Below are 18,289 nucleotides of genomic sequence, written 5' to 3'. Positions count from 1 at the left end.
ACGGGTCTCTAGCAGTCAAGGGTGGGCCAAGAGTCCTGGGCTATCGAGCTGGGGACCTGGCTGAGCATCAGGTTTAGGGCATCTCTGATGAAAGTGGGGACTATTGCTCGTAGGAGATGATGGTCCAGATGTTGCAGATGAAGAATCACGTGGCCTCGAGGGCAAGGCTGATACACCAGGTGAGGGCTGCTGGGGAACTGTGTCTGGCAGGACTGGGGTTTGGAAACTATTCCATGCCCCTGTGTAGTTCAGGGTGGCTGATGTGATACCTCCATATTGGCCTTGGCTGATGGGTTTCTCCTGACAAATGCAGGACCTGAGGATGGGGGCGTAAAGGCATCCCCAGTGCCCAGTGACCCCGAGAAGCCAGGCACCCCGGGTGAAGGAATGCTTAGCTCTGACTTAGACAGGATTCCCACAGAAGGTGAGACTGTAACCTACACCTCATTTTGTGTAAGGGTCCTCTATGGGGGAAGGAGAAGGTCTTACATCTGGGACTGTCATCTGTACAGCATCTCAGGTGGGGAGTCCTGGGTACCTTCCCTGGCCATGACCATTCATAGACCTGTGGTGTCCCCTCAGCTCCCCAGTCTTCCTCAGCAGCATTCCTCATCATTCCCCCACAGAATTGCCCAAGATGGAATCCAAGGACCTGCAGCAGCTCTTCAAGGATGTTCTGGGTTCCGAACGAGAGCAGCATCTGGGTTGTGGAACCCCTGGCCTAGATGGCAGCCGTACGCCACTGCAGAGGCCCTTTCTCCAAGGTGGTTCGGGTAGGAGTGGTTTGAAAACTGGGTGGGCAGGTGTAGCCAAGTTTACCCCTAGGATGGGCCAGTTGCTCCCTTCTCTCTGATCCAATGCCTCTTGTAGGTGGACTCCCTTTGGGCAGCCTCCCATCCAACAGCCCAATGGACTCCTACCCTGGCCTCTGCCAGTCCCCATTCCTGGATAGTAGGTTGGTATCTATGTGTAACCTTCATGGGCAGCCCCATTGTCTCTTTCCTTTTACTGGGTCCATGCCTTCCCTCCCTTGGACTCCTGGGGGCCCCTGCTCCTCCCCACTCCCTTGAAAGGGGCCTTCCCTGTTAGGACAAGGTAGTGCCTGGGGCTCTGGGCAGTGTATCTGGGGTGGAGCCTGGTATCTCTGCCCCCTGTGACTCTCTGCCCCTGCGCCCCAGGGAGCGCGGGGGCTTTTTCAGCCCGGAACCCGGTGAGCCAGACAGCCCGTGGACAGGCTCAGGGGGCACCACGCCCTCTACCCCCACCACCCCCACCACCGAGGGAGAGGGCGATGGGCTCTCCTATAACCAGCGGAGTCTTCAGCGCTGGGAGAAGGATGAGGAGTTGGGCCAGCTCTCCACCATTTCACCTGTGCTCTATGCCAACATTAACTTTCCCAGTCTCAAGCAAGATTACCCAGGTACCCATGGGATTACCCAGTACCCATGGCAACATGGTGGGTAGGGTGCCACATCTCCTTTAACTCATTTTTTCTGCCCTCAGACTGGTCTAGCCGATGCAAACAAATCATGAAGCTCTGGAGAAAGGTTCCAGCTGCTGACAAAGCCCCCTACCTGGTGAGACAGGAAAAAAGCATGGCTCATCATGGGGAACTGAGGTTGGAGGGAGGTGTCTTTGAGACTTCAACTCAGTTCTTTCTACTCCCTATCTCTGAAGCAGCTGGGCCCGAGGGATCGTTTCTGGGTAGGGAGTGTGAGTGACATTGTGAGGCATGGGAGCTGGGTATGAGGCTGAGTTCTAGGCCTGAAGCTATGTTTTGTATCCTTTAGCAAAAGGCCAAAGATAACCGGGCGGCTCACCGCATCAATAAGGTGCAAAAGGTGAGTCAAGGCTGGGCTGGTCTGGGCTGAGCCCTCAAAGTCGTGTAGTGGATGGCCTTTCTGAGGGTGTGGGGAACTTGGGGCCTGCCCACAGCAGCCTGACTGCTTTATGCCTGGTCTCCTCCGTAGCAGGCTGAGAGCCAGATCAACAAGCAGACCAAGGTGGGCGACATAGCCCGTAAGACTGACCGACCGGCCCTACATCTCCGCATTCCCCCCCAGCCAGGGGCACTGGGCAGTCCGCCCCCTGCTGCTGCCCCCACCATTTTCATTGGCAGCCCCACTACCCCTGCCGGCTTGTCTACCTCTACGGACGGGTTCCTGAAGCCGCCGGCAGGCACGGCGCCCGGCCCCGACTCACCTGGTGAGCTCTTCGTCAAGCTCCCGCCCCAGGTGCCTGCCCAAGTGCCTTCGCAGGACCCTTTTGGACTGGCCCCTGCCTACGCCCTGGAGCCCCGCTTCCCCACAGCACCACCCGCCTATCCCCCTTATCCTAGCCCAACTGGGGCCCCCGTACAGCCTCCAACAATGGGCGCCTCATCTCGTTCTGGGACTGGTCAGCCAGGGGAATTTCACACGACCCCACCTGGCACTCCCCGACACCAGCCTTCCACACCTGACCCCTTCCTCAAACCCCGCTGCCCCTCACTGGACAATCTGGCTGTGCCTGAGAGCCCAGGGGTAGGGGGAGGCAAGGCTTCTGAGCCCCTGCTCTCACCCCCGCCTTTTGGGGAGTCCCGGAAGGCGCTAGAGGTGAAGAAGGAAGAGCTTGGGGCAGCCTCTCCTAGCTATGGGCCCCCAAACCTGAGTTTTGTTGACTCACCCTCCTCAGGCCCCCACCTAGGTGGCCCAGAATTAAAGGCACCTGATGTCTTCAAGGCCCCTCTGACCCCTCGGGCATCTCAGGTAGAGCCCCAGAGCCCGGGCTTGGGCCTACGGCCCCAGGAGCCACCTCCTGCCCAGGCTTTGGCCCCTTCTCCCCCGAGCCACCCTGACATCTTTCGCCCTGGCCCTTACCCTGACCCCTATGCCCAGCCCCCACTGACTCCTCGGCCCCAGCCACCACCCCCTGAGAGCTGCTGTGCCCTGCCCCCTCGCTCGCTGCCCTCTGACCCTTTTTCCCGAGTTCCTGCCAGTCCTCAGTCCCAGTCCAGCTCCCAGTCCCCACTGACACCCCGTCCTCTGTCTGCTGAGGCTTTCTGCCCATCCCCGGTTACCCCTCGCTTCCAGTCCCCTGACCCTTATTCTCGCCCACCCTCACGCCCGCAGTCCCGTGACCCATTTGCCCCATTGCATAAGCCACCCCGACCCCAGCCTCCTGAAGCTGCCTTCAAGGCTGGGCCTCTAGCCCACACTCCGCTGGGAGCTGGGGGCTTCCCAGCAGCCCTGCCCTCAGGGCCGACAGGTGAGCTCCATGCCAAGGTCCCAAGTGGGCAGCCCTCCAATTTTGCCCGGTCCCCTGGGACCGGTGCATTTGTGGGTACCTCCTCTCCCATGCGTTTCACTTTCCCTCAGGCGGTAGGGGAGCCTTCCTTAAAGCCTCCTGCCCCTCAACCTGGTCCCCCCCCACCCCATGGGATCAATAGCCATTTTGGGCCCGGCGCCACCTTGGGCAAGCCCCAAAGCACAAACTACGCAGTAGCCACGGGGAACTTCCACACATCAGGCAGCCCCCTGGGGCCCAGCAGTGGGTCCACAGGAGAGGGCTATGGGCTGTCCCCACTACGCCCTGCATCAGTCCTGCCACCACCTGCACCCGATGGATCCCTCCCCTACCTGTCCCATGGAGCCTCACAGCGGGCAGGGATCACCTCTCCAGTTGAAAAGCGAGAAGACCCAGGGGCTGGAATGGGCAGCTCCCTAGCAGCACCTGAACTCCCAGGTACCCAGGATCCAGGCATGCCCAGCCTCAGTCAGACGGAGCTGGAGAAGCAACGACAGGTAAGTTGACATCCTGGGACTGAGCCCCCATAGCTCCACTGTCTCTGGGCCAGCCTCATGATTGGAGTGGAACTGCTTAATTCCTCTTCTCCGTTCTCTCTGCAGCGCCAACGACTGCGGGAGCTGCTGATTAGGCAGCAGATTCAGCGCAACACCCTGCGGCAGGAGAAGGAAACAGCTGCAGCAGCTGCAGGAGCAGTGGGGCCCCCGGGCAGCTGGGGTGCGGAGCCCAGCAGCCCTGCCTTTGAGCAGCTGAGTCGAGGCCAGACTCCCTTCAATGGGACCCAGGTAGGTGGAGTAGCAAGGGGTGGCAGGGCCCAGCAAAGTGGTGGAGCCAGGCTCCTGAAGGTGGCAGCCTTACCTCCATTTCTTCTAGGACAAGAGCAGCCTTGTGGGACTGCCCCAAACCAAGCTGGGTGGCCCTGTCCTGGGGCCAGGGGCTTTTCCCAGTGACGACCGACTCTCCCGGCCACCTCCACCAGCCACCCCTTCCTCTATGGATGTGAACAGCCGGTAAGGCTCCAGGGGCCTCCCTGGAGGTAAATCAAAGAGACAGATTTTACCGCTGTTGTATGCTGCCTCTGGCTTTTCCCATCTCCCTGATCCTCCCGTATCACTTACTCTTCTTCCTATTCCTTCCCGTCACTGCATTAACTTCGTCCTCCCTCACTGCCCTAAACCCATGTTCTAGCTCTTCTTTTTCTTGATGTCATTTTACTGACTACAGTATAATTTTCCAGACAACTGGTAGGAGGCTCCCAAGCCTTCTATCAACGAGCACCCTATCCTGGGCCCCTGCCCTTACAACAACAACAGCAACTGTGGCAGCAACAACAGCAGCAGCAGCAGGCAACAGCAGCAACCTCCATGCGACTTGCAATGTCTACTCGCTTTCCGTCAACTCCTGGGCCTGAACTTGGCCGCCAAGCCCTAGGTTCCCCCTTGACAGGAATTCCCACCCGTTTACCTGGTCCTGGTGAGCCAGTGCCTGGTCCACCTGGTCCTGCCCAGTTCATTGAGTTGCGGCACAATGTGCAGAAAGGACTAGGACCTGGGGGGCCTCCATTCCCTGTTCAGGGGCCCCCTCAGAGACCCCGTTTCTATGCTGTAAGTGAAGATCCCCACCGACTAGCCCCTGAAGGACTTCGGGGCCTGGCGGTATCAGGGCTTCCTCCACAGAAACCCTCAGCCCCACCAGCTACTGAGTTGAACAACAGCCTCCATCCAACACCCCACACCAAGGGTCCCAACCTGTCCACTGGCTTGGAGCTGGTCAGCCGACCCCCTTCGAGCACCGAACTTGGCCGCCCCCCTCCTCTGGCTCTGGAAGCTGGGAAGCTGCCCTGTGAGGATTCTGAGCTGGACGATGACTTTGATGCCCACAAGGCCCTAGAGGATGACGAGGAGCTTGCTCACCTGGGCTTGGGTGTGGATGTGGCCAAGGGTGATGATGAGCTGAGCACTCTGGAAAACTTGGAGACTAATGACCCCCACCTAGATGACCTGCTCAATGGAGATGAGTTTGACCTTCTGGCTTATACTGACCCTGAACTGGACACTGGGGACAAGAAGGACATTTTCAATGAGCATCTGAGGCTGGTGGAATCAGCCAATGAGAAAGCTGAGCGAGAGGCCCTGCTGCAGGGGGTGGAGCCAGGACCTTTGGGCCCTGAGGAGCGTCCTGCCCCTGCCCCTGCCCCTGCCCCTGATCCTGATGCCTCTGAGCCTCGCCTGGCACCGGTACTCCCTGAAGTGAAAACCAAGGTGGAGGAGGGTGGGCCCCACCCTTCCCCTTGCCAGTTCACCATTACCACCCCCAAGGTGGAGTCAGCACCTGCCACCAATTCTTTGGGCCTGGGGCCGAAGCCAGGACAGAGCGTGATTGGCAGCCGGGACACGCGTATTGTCACAGGACCCTTTTCCAGCAGTGGGCACACAGGTGAAAAGGGCCCCTTTGGGGCCACAGGAGGACCACCAGCTCACCTGTTGGCCCCCAGCCCACTGAGTGGCTCAGGAGGGTCTTCCTTGCTGGAAAAGTTTGAGCTAGATAGTGGGACCCTGGCCTTGCCTGGTGGACATGCAGCATCTGGGGATGAACTAGACAAGATGGAGAGCTCACTCGTGGCCAGTGAGTTGCCCCTACTCATTGAAGATCTTTTGGAGCATGAGAAGAAGGAGCTGCAGAAGAAGCAGCAGCTTTCGGCACAGCTGCAGCCTGCCCAGCAGCAACAGCAGCAGCATTCCCTGCTGTCTACACCAGGCTCTGCCCAGGCCATGCCTTTGCCACATGAGGGCTCTTCCAGTTTGGCTGGGCCCCAGCAGCAGCTTGCCCTGGGTCTTGGAGGTGCCCGACAGCCAGGCTTGGCCCAACCACTGATGCCCACCCAGCCACCAGCTCATGCCCTCCAACAGCGCCTGGCCCCATCCATGGCCATGGTGTCCAACCAAGGGCATATGCTAGGTGGACAGCATGGAGGGCAAGCAGGATTGGTACCTCAGCAGAGCCCACAGCCAGTGCTGACACAGAAGCCCATGGGTACTATGCCACCTTCCATGTGCATGAAGCCCCAGCAGCTGGCGATGCAGCAGCAGCTCGCTAACAGCTTCTTTCCGGATACAGGTATCCTCAGTTGGGGGCATGGCTGAGTTACTCAGGGCTGATGGTTGTTACCACCAAATGGGCCCTGGGGCTAGAGATCTGAAACAATCTCTAGTTCAGGGAAATGGAATACCACCAAGAACTTTGTCTAAATGCCATGCTAGCGGTACAGGCAGACGCACAGTAGCTTCTAAAAAGGGAGGGAATCGTTCATGACGTATAATAGGCACTCAGAAGATACGTGAATGATTGCATGAATGAAATCTGATTAGCAAAGGCTTTGTAGTTGTGATGAGGCTGAAAGTTTAAAAGTTGGAGAGAAGTGGTGTAAGAAGAAGCAGTCCAGATAGGTGACAAGACTTGAGTGAGGCTGTAGTGGCAGGAAGACCTGTGGGGTGTTTGGAAAACAGTGAGTGAAGTGGTTAGGCTAGAGTAGACTTTATGTAGAGGGATATGAGTAGACACTGATTCTGGAGAGGTAAGAAGGGAGATCAGATTGAGGAAGATTTCAAATTATAATACTATAACATTTATTGAGTAATTACTTTTTGCCAAGTAACGCGCTAAGGGTTTATATATTTGTTGTCTAATTTAATCGCCGCAGCGAACTCATTACCAACTAGTTCCTGTCATGTAGATCCTGACTCATGATGACTCCATGTGTGTCAGAGTAGAACTGTGCTCCATAGGGTTTTCAATGAATGATTTTTTGGAAGTAGATCACCAGGCCTTTCTTCCGAGGCACCTCTGGGTGGACTTGAACTGCCAGCCTTTCAGTTAGCAGCCAACCATGTTAACTACCCAGGGACTCATTAAGTAGGTACTATTACCTTTGTTTTGAAGAAGAGGAAACCAAGGCCTGGAGGTTAAGCAACTTACCCAAGGTTAGACAGCTAGCACCTAGCAGAGCTAGAGTTTGAACCTTAGCACTCTGGTGACTGTATCAGATGCTTCAAATGCCAGGAGAGGGGGTGAGATTAATCCTGTAGAAAGTGGACAGTTCGGTAAGTTTTCTGAGCAATGGAGAAATACACAAAGTACAGGATTGTAGGAAGATTTAAGTTGGTGGTGGTTCCTTTTTTCTATTTTTCTACCCTGCATCCTGGATAGAAATGAGAATGAGCGACAAGCGATACATGTCGTGCCTAAAACTGTTCTGGCATTTACGGCTTTGGCCCAAGGCCTGTCTTGGGTTCTTGGGTTGCACTAGTTGCTTTAAGAACACTACTTCAGATGAGTGCTTTCCAGGTCATGAAATGCACTCATATTCTCATCACATTTGGCTCTCACAACAGCTCCATGAGGCAGGCAGGGTAGGGCTCATGGTATCACTCAAATAAAGAAGGGGCTCATGGTCTTACTCAAATAAAGAAGTAAACTGAGGCTCATAGCTGAAATGATATCGATATATTGTGTCAATAAATATTTACGGAGTACCTCTTCTTAGCACTGTGCAAGTAGAAACAGAGCCACATGTCCTGTGAATAACAGAGCTGAGTCACCCAGGTGGCCTGGCTCGTAGTCCAGTGGTCTTACCACCATGCTGTGCCATTGTTCTTGGAAGGAACAGCAGACATGGAGTAGAGCAAACTAAAACCAAACCAAACCCACCGCCGTCTCATAGCGACCCTATAAGACAGAGTAGAACTGCCTCATGGGGTTTCCAAGGAGCAGCTGGTGGATCTGAACTGCCGACCAGGTTAGCAGCCAAACACTATCCACTGCACCACCAGGACTCCTGGAGTAGAGCATGGAGCCCAAAACGTAGCTCACTTGGCTCTTCCCTCTCCAGACCTAGACAAATTTGCTGCAGAAGATATTATTGATCCCATTGCAAAGGCCAAGATGGTGGCTTTGAAAGGCATCAAGAAAGTGATGGCTCAGGGCAGCATTGGGGTGGCACCTGGTATGAACAGGTAAGACTTGGGGGCGGAGGGACATGGCTCATTTCTTTTCCTTTTACACCCCTCGCCTGCCTGGCTCACCATCCCTGACCCTACTTATTCCACCTCCTCCCACTTCCTCCCTGCCTTTCTGCTTTCCCCATCTGCCAACATTTATCCTCTTTGTTTTGGTGGACTCCAGGCAGCAAGTGTCACTGCTAGCCCAGCGGCTCTCAGGGGGGCCTGGCAATGACCTGCAGAACCATGTGGCAGCTGGGAGTGGCCAGGTAAGTGGTAAGGTGGGAGTAGGAACTTGTATGCCGTGGGGCCACCCTTCTTAGGGTCTGGCATAGAACAGTAACCCTTTAGCCTTCTCTGTCATTGCAGGAGCGGAGTGCCAACGACCCCTCCCAGCCTCGCCCCAACCCACCCACTTTTGCTCAGGGGGTAATCAGTGAGTATGGCCAAGGAAGTGGCTTGGGGTATGTGGAAGAAGAGGAATTGGGATCACCATTTCATAGGTACTGACACTCGGCTTCTTCTCCCAGATGAGGCCGACCAGCGGCAATATGAAGAGTGGCTGTTCCACACCCAACAGCTCCTACAGATGCAGCTGAAGGTGTTAGAGGAGCAGATTGGTGTGCACCGTAAGTCCCGGAAGGCTCTGTGTGCCAAGCAGCGCACTGCCAAAAAGGCTGGCCGTGAGTTCCCAGAGGCCGATGCTGAGAAGCTCAAGCTGGTCACGGAGCAGCAGAGCAAGATCCAGAAACAACTGGATCAGGTGGGGAAAGCAGACTTCACCCTAGCGCCTAGAAGCCTGGGAAGAGGGATGGCATGGGTGAGCAGGCTCCAGGCTGACCTTTCTGGCTCTCCCATGCTAGGTCCGAAAACAACAGAAGGAACACACTAATCTCATGGCAGAATATCGGAATAAACAGCAACAACAGCAGCAGCAACAACAGCAGCAACAGCACTCAGCTGTGCTGGCACTCAGCCCTTCTCAGAGTCCCCGACTACTCACCAAGCTCCCTGGTCAGCTCCTCCCAGGCCATGGGCTGCAGCCACCTCAGGGACCTCTGGGTGGGCAAGCTGGAGGTCTTCGCCTACCCCCTGGGGGCATGGCACTACCTGGACAACCAGGTGGCCCTTTCCTCAACACAGCCCTGGCCCAACAGCAGCAACAGCAACATTCTGGGGGAGCTGGGGCCCTGACTGGTCCCTCTGGCGGCTTCTTCCCTGGCAGCCTTGCTCTTCGGGGCCTGGGACCTGATTCAAGGCTCTTACAGGAAAGGCAGCTGCAACTGCAGCAGCAACGCATGCAGCTTGCTCAGAAACTGCAGCAGCAACAGCAGCAGCAGCAGCAGCAGCAACACCTTCTAGGACAGGTGGCAATCCAGCAACAACAGCAACAGGGCCCAGGGGTGCAGGCAAACCAGGCCCTGGGTCCTAAGCCCCCAGGACTTCTGCCTCCCAACAGCCATCAGGGCCTTCTGGTCCAACAGCTGTCCCCCCAACCATCCCAGGGGCCCCAGGGCATGCTGGGCCCTGCCCAGGTGGCAGTGTTGCAGCAGCAACACCAGCAGCAGCAGCAGCAGCACTCTGGAGCTTTGGGCCCCCAGGGCCCTCACAGGCAGGTACTTCTGACCCAGCCTCGAGTGCTGAGCTCCCCCCAGCTGGCACAGCAGGGTCAGGGCCTTATGGGACACCGGCTGGTCACATCCCAACAGCAGCAGCAACAGCAGCAGGGATCCATGGCAGGGCTCTCCCATCTTCAGCAGGGTCTGATGCCACACAGCGGGCAGCCCAAACTGAATGTGCAGCCCATGGGCTCCTTACAACAGCAGCAGCTTCAGCAGCACCAGTTTCAACAACAGCAGCTACAACAGCAGCAGCAGCAGCTTCAACAGCAACAGCAGCTACAACAGCAGCAGCAACAGCAACTACAACAACAGCAGCTACAGCAGCAACAGCAACAGCAGCAGCAGCTACAACAGCAGCAGCAGCAACTACAGCAGCAGCAGCTTCAACAGCAGCAACAGCAGCAGCAGCTTCAACAGCAGCAGCAGCAGCTTCAACAGCAGCAACAGCAGCAGCAGCTTCAACAGCAGCAGCAGCAGCTTCAACAGCAGCAGCAGCAGCAGCAGCAGCAGCAATTTCAACAGCAGCAGCAGCAGATGGGCCTCTTGAACCCGAGTCGAACTTTAATGTCTCCTCAGCAACAGCAGCAGCAGCAGCAGCAGCAGCAGCAGCAGCAGCAGCAGCAGCAGCAGCAGCAGCAGCAGCAGCAGCAGCAGCAGCAGCAGGTGACACTTGGCCCTGGCATGCCAGCCAAGCCTCTTCAACACTTTTCTAGTCCCGGAGCCCTGGGCCCAACCCTCCTCCTGACGGGCAAGGAACAAGGCATTGTAGAGACAGCTCTCCCTCCAGAGGTCACTGAGGGACCCACAACACATCAGGGAGGCCCACTAGCAATAGGGACTACACCCGAATCGATGGCTGCTGAACCAGGGGAGGTAAAGCCTTCAGTTTCTGGGGACTCACAACTCCTGCTTGTCCAACCCCAGGCCCAACCTCAGCCCAACTCCCTGCAGCTGCAGCCATCTCTGAGGCTCCCAGGACAACAGCAGCAGCAAGTGAACTTGCTCCACACAGCAGGTGGGGGAAGCCATGGGCAGCTAGGCAGTGGACCATCTTCTGAGGCCTCATCTATGCCCCACCTACTGTCACAATCCTCTGTTTCCTTAGGGGAGCAGCCTGGACCCATGACCCAGAACCTTCTGGGTCCCCAACATCCTCTTGGGCTGGAGCGGCCCATGCAAAGTAATGTAGGGCCACAGCCTCCCAAACCAGGACCTGTCCCCCAGTCTGGGCAGGGCCTGCCTGGGCCTGGAGTCATGCCTACAGTGGGTCAGCTTCGAGCACAGCTCCAAGGCGTCTTGGCCAAAACCCCACAGCTGCGCCACTTGAGTCCTCAGCAGCAGCAGCAGCTACAGGCGCTTCTCATGCAGCGGCAGCTGCAGCAGAGTCAGGCAGTACGCCAGACCCCTCCCTTCCAGGAGCCTGGGACCCAGCCTTCACCCCTCCAGGGCCTCCTAGGCCGCCAGCCCCAACTTGGGAACTTCCCTGGATCCCAAACAGGCCCCCTCCAGGAGCTAGGGGCAGGGCCTCGATCTCAGGGCCCACCCCGGCTCTCCGCCCCACAAGGAGCCTTATCGACAGGATCAGTCCTTGGCCCTGTCCATCCCACACCTCCACCATCCAGCCCCCAAGAACCAAAGAGACCTTCCCCGCAATTACCTTCCCCCAGCTCCCAGGTCCCCTCTGAGGTCCAGCTCACTCCCACCCAGCCAGGGACTCCAAAGCCCCAGGGGCCACCCTTGGAGCTGCCTTCTGGGAGGGTCTCCCCTGCTGCTGCCCAGCTTGTGGACACCTTCTTCGGCAAGGGGCTGGGACCTTGGGACCCCCCAGACAACCTCGCAGAAGCCCAGAAGCCAGATCAGAGCAGCCTGGTACCTGGGCATCTGGAGCAGGTGAATGGGCAGGTGGTGCCTGAGCCACCCCATCTCAGCATCAAGCAGGAGCCTCGGGAAGAGCCATGCGCCTTGGGGGCCCAGGCGGTGAAGAGGGAGGCCAATGGGGAGCCACTAGGGGCACCAGGTACCAGCAACCACCTCCTGCTGGCAGGCCCCCGCTCAGAGGCTGGACATCTGCTCTTGCAGAAGCTTCTACGGGCAAAGAATGTACAGCTCAGCACTGGGCGGGGGCCCGAGGGGCTGCGATCTGAGATCAACGGGCACATTGACAGCAAGCTGGCTGGGCTGGAGCAGAAACTACAGGGTACTCCCAGCAACAAGGAGGTAAGTGCTATAGCCAGCGAAGAGCAGTGGAGTGGGATCTGGATCCTGGGGGAAGGAGAGCAGGTCTGGGTCAAACAGAAGAGGTCAGGGTCTGAAGATGCAGGTAGTACCCTTCACTGTGGTTATCTGGCTTAGGATGCAGCAGCAAGGAAGCCATTGACCCCGAAGCCCAAGCGGGTACAGAAGGCAAGCGACAGGTTGGTGAGCTCCCGAAAGAAGCTGCGGAAGGAGGACGGGGTCAGGGCCAGCGAGGCCTTGCTGAAACAGCTGAAACAGGTGACCCCCAGGAGCCAGTCCCCTGGTCCCATCCCAGGATAGGGGGCACCCTGGCCCCTAGCTGTGCAGTAGCAGAGATGAAAATGCTGGAGGTTTCCAATCTTGTCATCTTACCCCTCCTAGGAGCTGTCCCTGCTGCCCCTAACGGAGCCTACCATCACCACCAATTTTAGCCTCTTTGCCCCCTTTGGCAGTGGCTGCTCAATCAGTGGGCAGAGCCAGCTGAGGGGGGCCTTTGGAAGTGGGGCACTGCCCACTGGCCCTGACTACTATTCCCAGCTGCTTACAAAGGTCAGAAAAATCCCAATACCTTTGGGTTCTTAGGGAGGTGGGATGGGAGTGGTAGACTCGAGGAAATTGCCAATGTGTGGGGCCAGGAGATTATCAGTCTCCCTATGCCATCTTGCACACAACACCCCACCCCCACCCCCAGAATAACCTGAGTAACCCGCCGACACCACCCTCGTCGCTGCCCCCCACCCCACCCCCATCGGTGCAGCAGAAGATGGTGAATGGCGTCACCCCATCTGAAGAGCTGGGGGAGCACCCCAAGGATGCCGCCTCTGCCCAAGAGACTGAAGGGGCATTGAGGAGTAAGTCAAGAGCAGAGCGGACCCTTCCTGCCTCAGCAGGATTTGTTGGCTGAGATCCAAACTAGTTAGTCTGCCCTGACATACAGTTTAAGAAATGAGTATGTTACATGTTGCCTTTTGAGCTTACAAGGCAGGATATTTAAGATAGGAAGGGCCTCTTCAGGACCGATTTGTAATGGGCAAGGATAGGCTTTGGAGTCTAGAGCAAAGGCAACAATGGAGTAGGGAGTGGGGATGGCAGGGAGGGTGTTAACGAAGCTTTGTGTCTAAGGAACAGTCCAGCTTTAGAAGGTATAGAGCCAAGTCAGATCTGGTTTTGAATTCTGGCTCCTACATTTATTTAGCTGTGCTCCTACAGTCAGAAAACTTGATTGACTTGCTTGAGCTTTCATTTTCTCACTATGGAATGGGTATTATAATACTTAATGGAGTTGTTAAAAGATTAATAAAGTGTTATCTAAAGCCCAGGGCCTGGCACATAGAGAAAGCTCAGTAAATACAACTTGTCTGTCCCATACTGGGAGGGGGTAGATGGGTAGAGAGTGATGATGATAGCTAACCTAAGGTCTCACGCTAGTTAGGCCTGAAGTGTGGGGGAGAAAGCACCTTTGGCACTGACCACCCTCACCCAGACTTTTCCTCTCCTTCTCCACCCCTCAGGTGCTTCAGAGGTGAAGAGTCTAGACCTTCTCGCCGCCTTGCCTACACCCCCTCACAACCAGACTGAGGATGTCAGGTGGGGGTGGGGCCAGAAATGGGGATGAGGAATATGGGGTGGAGGGTGGGTTGCCTCAGTTTTTTTCTGACTAGTGGCAGATTTCAAATGAGGCTATGACATCTACTGATCTCTAGAATCGGGAGGGGGACTCCAGAGAGCTGTAGAGACAAATGACAAATTTTGGCCCATAGGATGGAGAGTGATGAAGACAGCGATTCTCCTGACAGCATTGTGCCAGCTTCATCCCCCGAGAGCATCCTAGGGGAGGAGGCGCCTCGTTTCCCTCAGCTAGGCTCATGCCGGTGGGAGCAGGATGACCGGGCCCTGTCCCCAGTCATCCCCATCATTCCTCGGGCCAGCATCCCAGGTAGGTGCTGCTTTGGGCATGGGCCAGGCCAGGCAGGGCTGGGAGAGTGAGGTGGCTGGACCTCACACAGGTCTCTCGTTCTTATTTAGTCTTCCCAGATACCAAACCTTACGGGGCCTTGGACCTGGAGGTCCCTGGAAAGCTGCCTGCCACAACTTGGGAAAAGGGCAAAGGAAGTGAGGTGTCAGTCATGCTCACGGTCTCTGCTGCTGCAGCCAAGGTGTGTCCTCTGAGGCTAAGGGAGCCCTGGTCAGAGGGCAGTCCCTGGAGCTTGTCTAGATAAAAAACAAATGTATGTTCATCCAAAAACTCCTACTGAGTACCTGCTACATGTGAAAGCCTGTGCTAGAGGCTATGGGTACTAGGTTAAATGAAGCATGGTCCCTGCCTTCAAGGAGCTTATAGTCCAGTGGTAAAGACAAACAGGTCAGCAGATGATTAGAGAGTAAGTATACTGTGACAAATGCTACAAGACAGCACTTCCCCTGTCACATTTGATGGAACTCTTTCTGCTGTTTTTGACATGTTAACAGGGTTTTGTGGTCAGAGAAAATGGAAAACCCAGTTAAAAAAAAACAAAACAGGCTTCTTACTGCAGGGCTTCTCAGGTCCTTTAGTTTGCTAATGTGTGTTGTGAATCCCCAGGTCGTGGATATAGTGACCAGCATTTCCTAAACTGATTTGACATAGATCCCTTTCTGCAGAGCTCTAGTTGGTGCCCACAGCAGTTTGAGAAATGCTGCTATAACAGGAGTACATGAGACGGGCTGGGAGCGGCGCAGGGACAGTATGACCAACCACTTGGGAAGTTGTGTTCTGTGTGTCCTTGTCCCCACCAAGCTGGGGGTTATGCTCGTGCTAGGTACTCTGCTAACACATCCCTCCATCCCCATCCCTGCCCTTCTAGAACCTGAATGGTGTGATGGTGGCAGTGGCAGAGCTGCTGAGCATGAAGATCCCCAACTCCTACGAAGTGCTCTTCGCAGAGAGCCCTGCCCGGGCAGGCACTGAGCCCAAGAAGGGGGAAGCTGAGGGCCTTGGTGAGTGTGGCAGGAAGGTCCCTTGGGACTTGAGGGTAATAGTTCTGGTCGGAGGCTTTGATCCCTTCCTTCCTGCAGGTGGGAAGGAAAAGGGTCTGGGAATCAAGAGCCCAGAAGCTGGCCCTGATTGGCTGAAACAGTTTGATGCAGTGTTGCCTGGCTATACCCTCAAGAGCCAGCTAGACATCTTGAGCCTCCTGAAACAGGTGGGTCTAGGGCAGGCAAGGGGGTGGATGTTAGGAAGAAGGTGCTGACTTGGGCAGAGAAGGCAGGGGCTTTAGGGAAAGTAGAATCTGGGCTGGAAGGAATGGAGAAGGCCAGTGTCCTCTTCACCTAGGGGAGGGGCTCACTAGGTGAGGCGCTGGCACTAACAACACAGGCACCCTCCCATAGGAGAGCTCAGCCCCAGAGCCACCCACCCAGCACAGCTACACCTACAACGTCTCCAATCTGGATGTGCGACAGCTCTCGGCCCCGCCTCCTGAAGAACCCTCCCCACCTCCCTCCCCCTTGGCACCCTCTCCTGCCAGCCCCCCTGCTGAACGCCTGGTTGAACTCCCAGCCGAACCCACAGCTGATCCATCAGTCCCTTCACCTCTGCCTCTGGCCTCGTCCCCTGAATCAGCCCGGCCCAAGTCCCGAGCCCGGCCGCCTGAAGAAGGGGAGGATTCCCGCCCTCCTCGCCTCAAAAAGTGGAAGGGGGTGCGCTGGAAGCGGCTGCGACTGCTACTGACTATGCAGAAGAGCAGCGGACGGCAGGAGGATGAGCGGGAAGTGGCAGAGTTTATGGAGCAGCTTGGCACAGCCCTGCGACCTGACAAGGTGCCTCGAGACATGCGGCGCTGCTGCTTTTGCCATGAGGAGGGTGATGGGGCCACTGATGGGCCTGCCCGCCTGCTGAACCTGGACCTGGACCTGTGGGTACACCTCAACTGTGCCCTGTGGTCCACAGAGGTGTATGAGACCCAGGGTGGGGCGCTGATGAATGTGGAGGTTGCTTTGCACCGGGGACTGCTAACTAAGTGCTCCCTGTGCCAGCGCACCGGTGCCACCAGCAGCTGCAATCGCATGCGTTGCCCCAACGTCTACCATTTTGCCTGTGCCATCCGCGCCAAGTGCATGTTCTTCAAGGACAAGACCATGCTATGCCCAATGCATAAGATCAAGGGGCCCTGCGAGCAGGAGCTGAGTTCTTTTGCTGTCTTCCGGCGGGTCTACATTGAGCGGGACGAGGTGAAGCAAATCGCCAGCATCATCCAGCGGGGAGAGCGGCTGCACATGTTCCGTGTGGGGGGCCTTGTGTTCCATGCCATCGGACAGCTGCTCCCTCACCAGATGGCTGACTTCCATAGTGCCACTGCCCTCTATCCCGTGGGCTACGAGGCCACGCGCATCTACTGGAGCCTCCGGACCAACAACCGCCGCTGCTGCTACCGCTGCTCCATCGGTGAGAACAATGGACGGCCGGAGTTCATAATCAAAGTCACGGAACAGGGCCTGGAGGACCTGGTCTTCAGTGACGCCTCCCCCCAGGGTGAGCATTGGGCCTTTGAAATGGGAGTATGGAATTGGGCAAATTTCTTCCAGAGTCACTTTTATGATGTTTTAAGCACCCTAAAACCTCTGTGTGGGTATCCCCTCCACCTACCTCAGGCAGACAGGGGTCTCAAAGATCCCCAGAGAAAGTATTTAAGTCTCTCTTAAAAAAAAAAAAAAAAAACCCAAGCCAGTTGCCTTGGCATCAGTTCTAACTCATGGTGACACCACGTGTGTTAGAGTAGAACTGTGCCCCATAGAGTTTCCAAATGGCTGATCTTTTGGAAGCAGATCACCAGGCCTTCTGATTTACCTCTGGATAGACTCAAACCACCAATCTTTTGGTTAGCAGCTGAGCACTTAACTGCTCTCGCCACCCAGGAATGCCTCAGCCTTTCTTAAAAACCAAACCCATTGCCACTGAGTCGGTTCCGACTCATAGCCACCCTATAGGACAGAGTAGAACTGTCCCATAGGGGTTCCAAAGAGCAGCCAGTGGATTCGAACTGCCAGCCTTTTGGTTAGCAGCCATAGCTCTTAACCACTGCACCACCCGGGCTCCATTCATACAGGTTTAAGATCTCTTAAATTTTCTTGTAAATGGAAATGTTTTCCTTGTCTAATCTCATATATCCTGGCTTCTTTTTCTTGCTTTGGTGGAACTAAAGGATACAGTTCTGAGACCCTATTACCTGATTCCCCCAACCTGATCCTAACTAGGAGTTTCTTGTCGTTCCTTTTCACTGGATAAAATTCTTTTGACTTCAGTATTTATGACAAAAATAACAACAAGAGCAGTTACCATTTATTGAGCATATGTTAAACTAAACTAAGTGTTCATGTAGATTATTTTATTCATCCAACCATATGAGGTAAGTACTGTTACTACACCCAGCGTGTGTAGAAAGAACCTCAGTCTCAGAGGTTGATTATTTGGGTCAAGGTCCCATGGCCAGTACTGGAACCTGAACCCAAGTCTTCCCAACTCCAAAGCATGCCTGTTCTGCTGGCTTGTCACAAGGAACCTGGTCTGCACAGGGTCTCCTGGGCCCTGGGTTCATGTTCCTGTGTCCCAAAGCTCTCTGATGCTCCTCCAGGGTTGGAAGTCTCCTAGTTGATTGAGGAAGAGTGGGACTAGGAGACCAAGATGGGGTCCTAAAAAGCCACCTTCATGACAGGGAGGTGTGAAGGCTTGGGGCTTGGAGCTAGAGGTCTGTGAGCGGAAGTTGCCTCTGAGGCCTGCTCTCTTTCCCTGCCTTTTAGCCGTGTGGAATCGCATCATCGAGCCGGTGGCTGCCATGAGAAAAGAGGCTGACATGCTGCGGCTCTTCCCTGAGTACCTGAAAGGCGAGGAGCTCTTTGGGCTGACGGTGCACGCTGTGCTTCGCATAGCTGAATCAGTAAGGAAGGGGCTAGGGGCGGGGGCCTGGGAGGCACTGGGAGCTTTAGCCCTGCCCTAAAAGAGCTCAGGCTAAGGGGAGCATGGCTTGTGCCCACAGCTGCCTGGGGTGGAGAGCTGTCAAAACTATTTATTCCGCTATGGCCGTCACCCCCTGATGGAGCTGCCACTCATGATCAACCCCACTGGCTGTGCCCGATCGGAACCTAAAATCCTCACACACTACAAACGGTGAGCTT

General features: G+C 56.0%; 1 protein-coding gene across 15 annotated transcripts in view; it reads left to right on the top strand.

Moving 5' to 3' along the window:
- KMT2D (lysine methyltransferase 2D) overlaps positions 1–18,289 on the top strand; it is a 37,818-nt gene that overhangs the window by 15,616 nt on the left and 3,913 nt on the right. For 5 of the 15 annotated variants that reach the window (XM_049882966.1, XM_049882967.1, XM_049882968.1 and 2 more), the window contains exons 25-51: positions 114–179; positions 314–424; positions 627–773; positions 871–955; positions 1,179–1,420; positions 1,504–1,577; positions 1,791–1,841; positions 1,971–3,782; positions 3,888–4,070; positions 4,159–4,295; positions 4,523–6,402; positions 8,174–8,297; positions 8,467–8,551; positions 8,652–8,718; positions 8,813–9,045; positions 9,146–12,121; positions 12,257–12,397; positions 12,521–12,688; positions 12,831–12,990; positions 13,651–13,726; positions 13,900–14,075; positions 14,165–14,295; positions 14,983–15,115; positions 15,194–15,321; positions 15,509–16,649; positions 17,915–18,051; positions 18,151–18,281. In XM_049882966.1, coding sequence (XP_049738923.1) covers positions 114–179; positions 314–424; positions 627–773; positions 871–955; positions 1,179–1,420; positions 1,504–1,577; positions 1,791–1,841; positions 1,971–3,782; positions 3,888–4,070; positions 4,159–4,295; positions 4,523–6,402; positions 8,174–8,297; positions 8,467–8,551; positions 8,652–8,718; positions 8,813–9,045; positions 9,146–12,121; positions 12,257–12,397; positions 12,521–12,688; positions 12,831–12,990; positions 13,651–13,726; positions 13,900–14,075; positions 14,165–14,295; positions 14,983–15,115; positions 15,194–15,321; positions 15,509–16,649; positions 17,915–18,051; positions 18,151–18,281 — 10,795 coding nt within the window. The remainder of the gene's footprint in view (positions 1–113; positions 180–313; positions 425–626; positions 774–870; positions 956–1,178; positions 1,421–1,503; positions 1,578–1,790; positions 1,842–1,970; positions 3,783–3,887; positions 4,071–4,158; positions 4,296–4,522; positions 6,403–8,173; positions 8,298–8,466; positions 8,552–8,651; positions 8,719–8,812; positions 9,046–9,145; positions 12,122–12,256; positions 12,398–12,520; positions 12,689–12,830; positions 12,991–13,650; positions 13,727–13,899; positions 14,076–14,164; positions 14,296–14,982; positions 15,116–15,193; positions 15,322–15,508; positions 16,650–17,914; positions 18,052–18,150; positions 18,282–18,289) is intronic. The other 10 variants (XM_049882974.1, XM_049882972.1, XM_049882969.1 and 7 more) reach the window with 8 other exon arrangements.

This window comes from Elephas maximus, chromosome 4 (genome assembly GCF_024166365.1).
Source record: "Elephas maximus indicus isolate mEleMax1 chromosome 4, mEleMax1 primary haplotype, whole genome shotgun sequence".
Taxonomy (NCBI): Eukaryota; Metazoa; Chordata; class Mammalia; order Proboscidea; family Elephantidae; genus Elephas; species Elephas maximus.
Note: the sequence above shows the minus strand (reverse complement) of the source record. Positions and strands in the feature narration are given on the sequence as shown.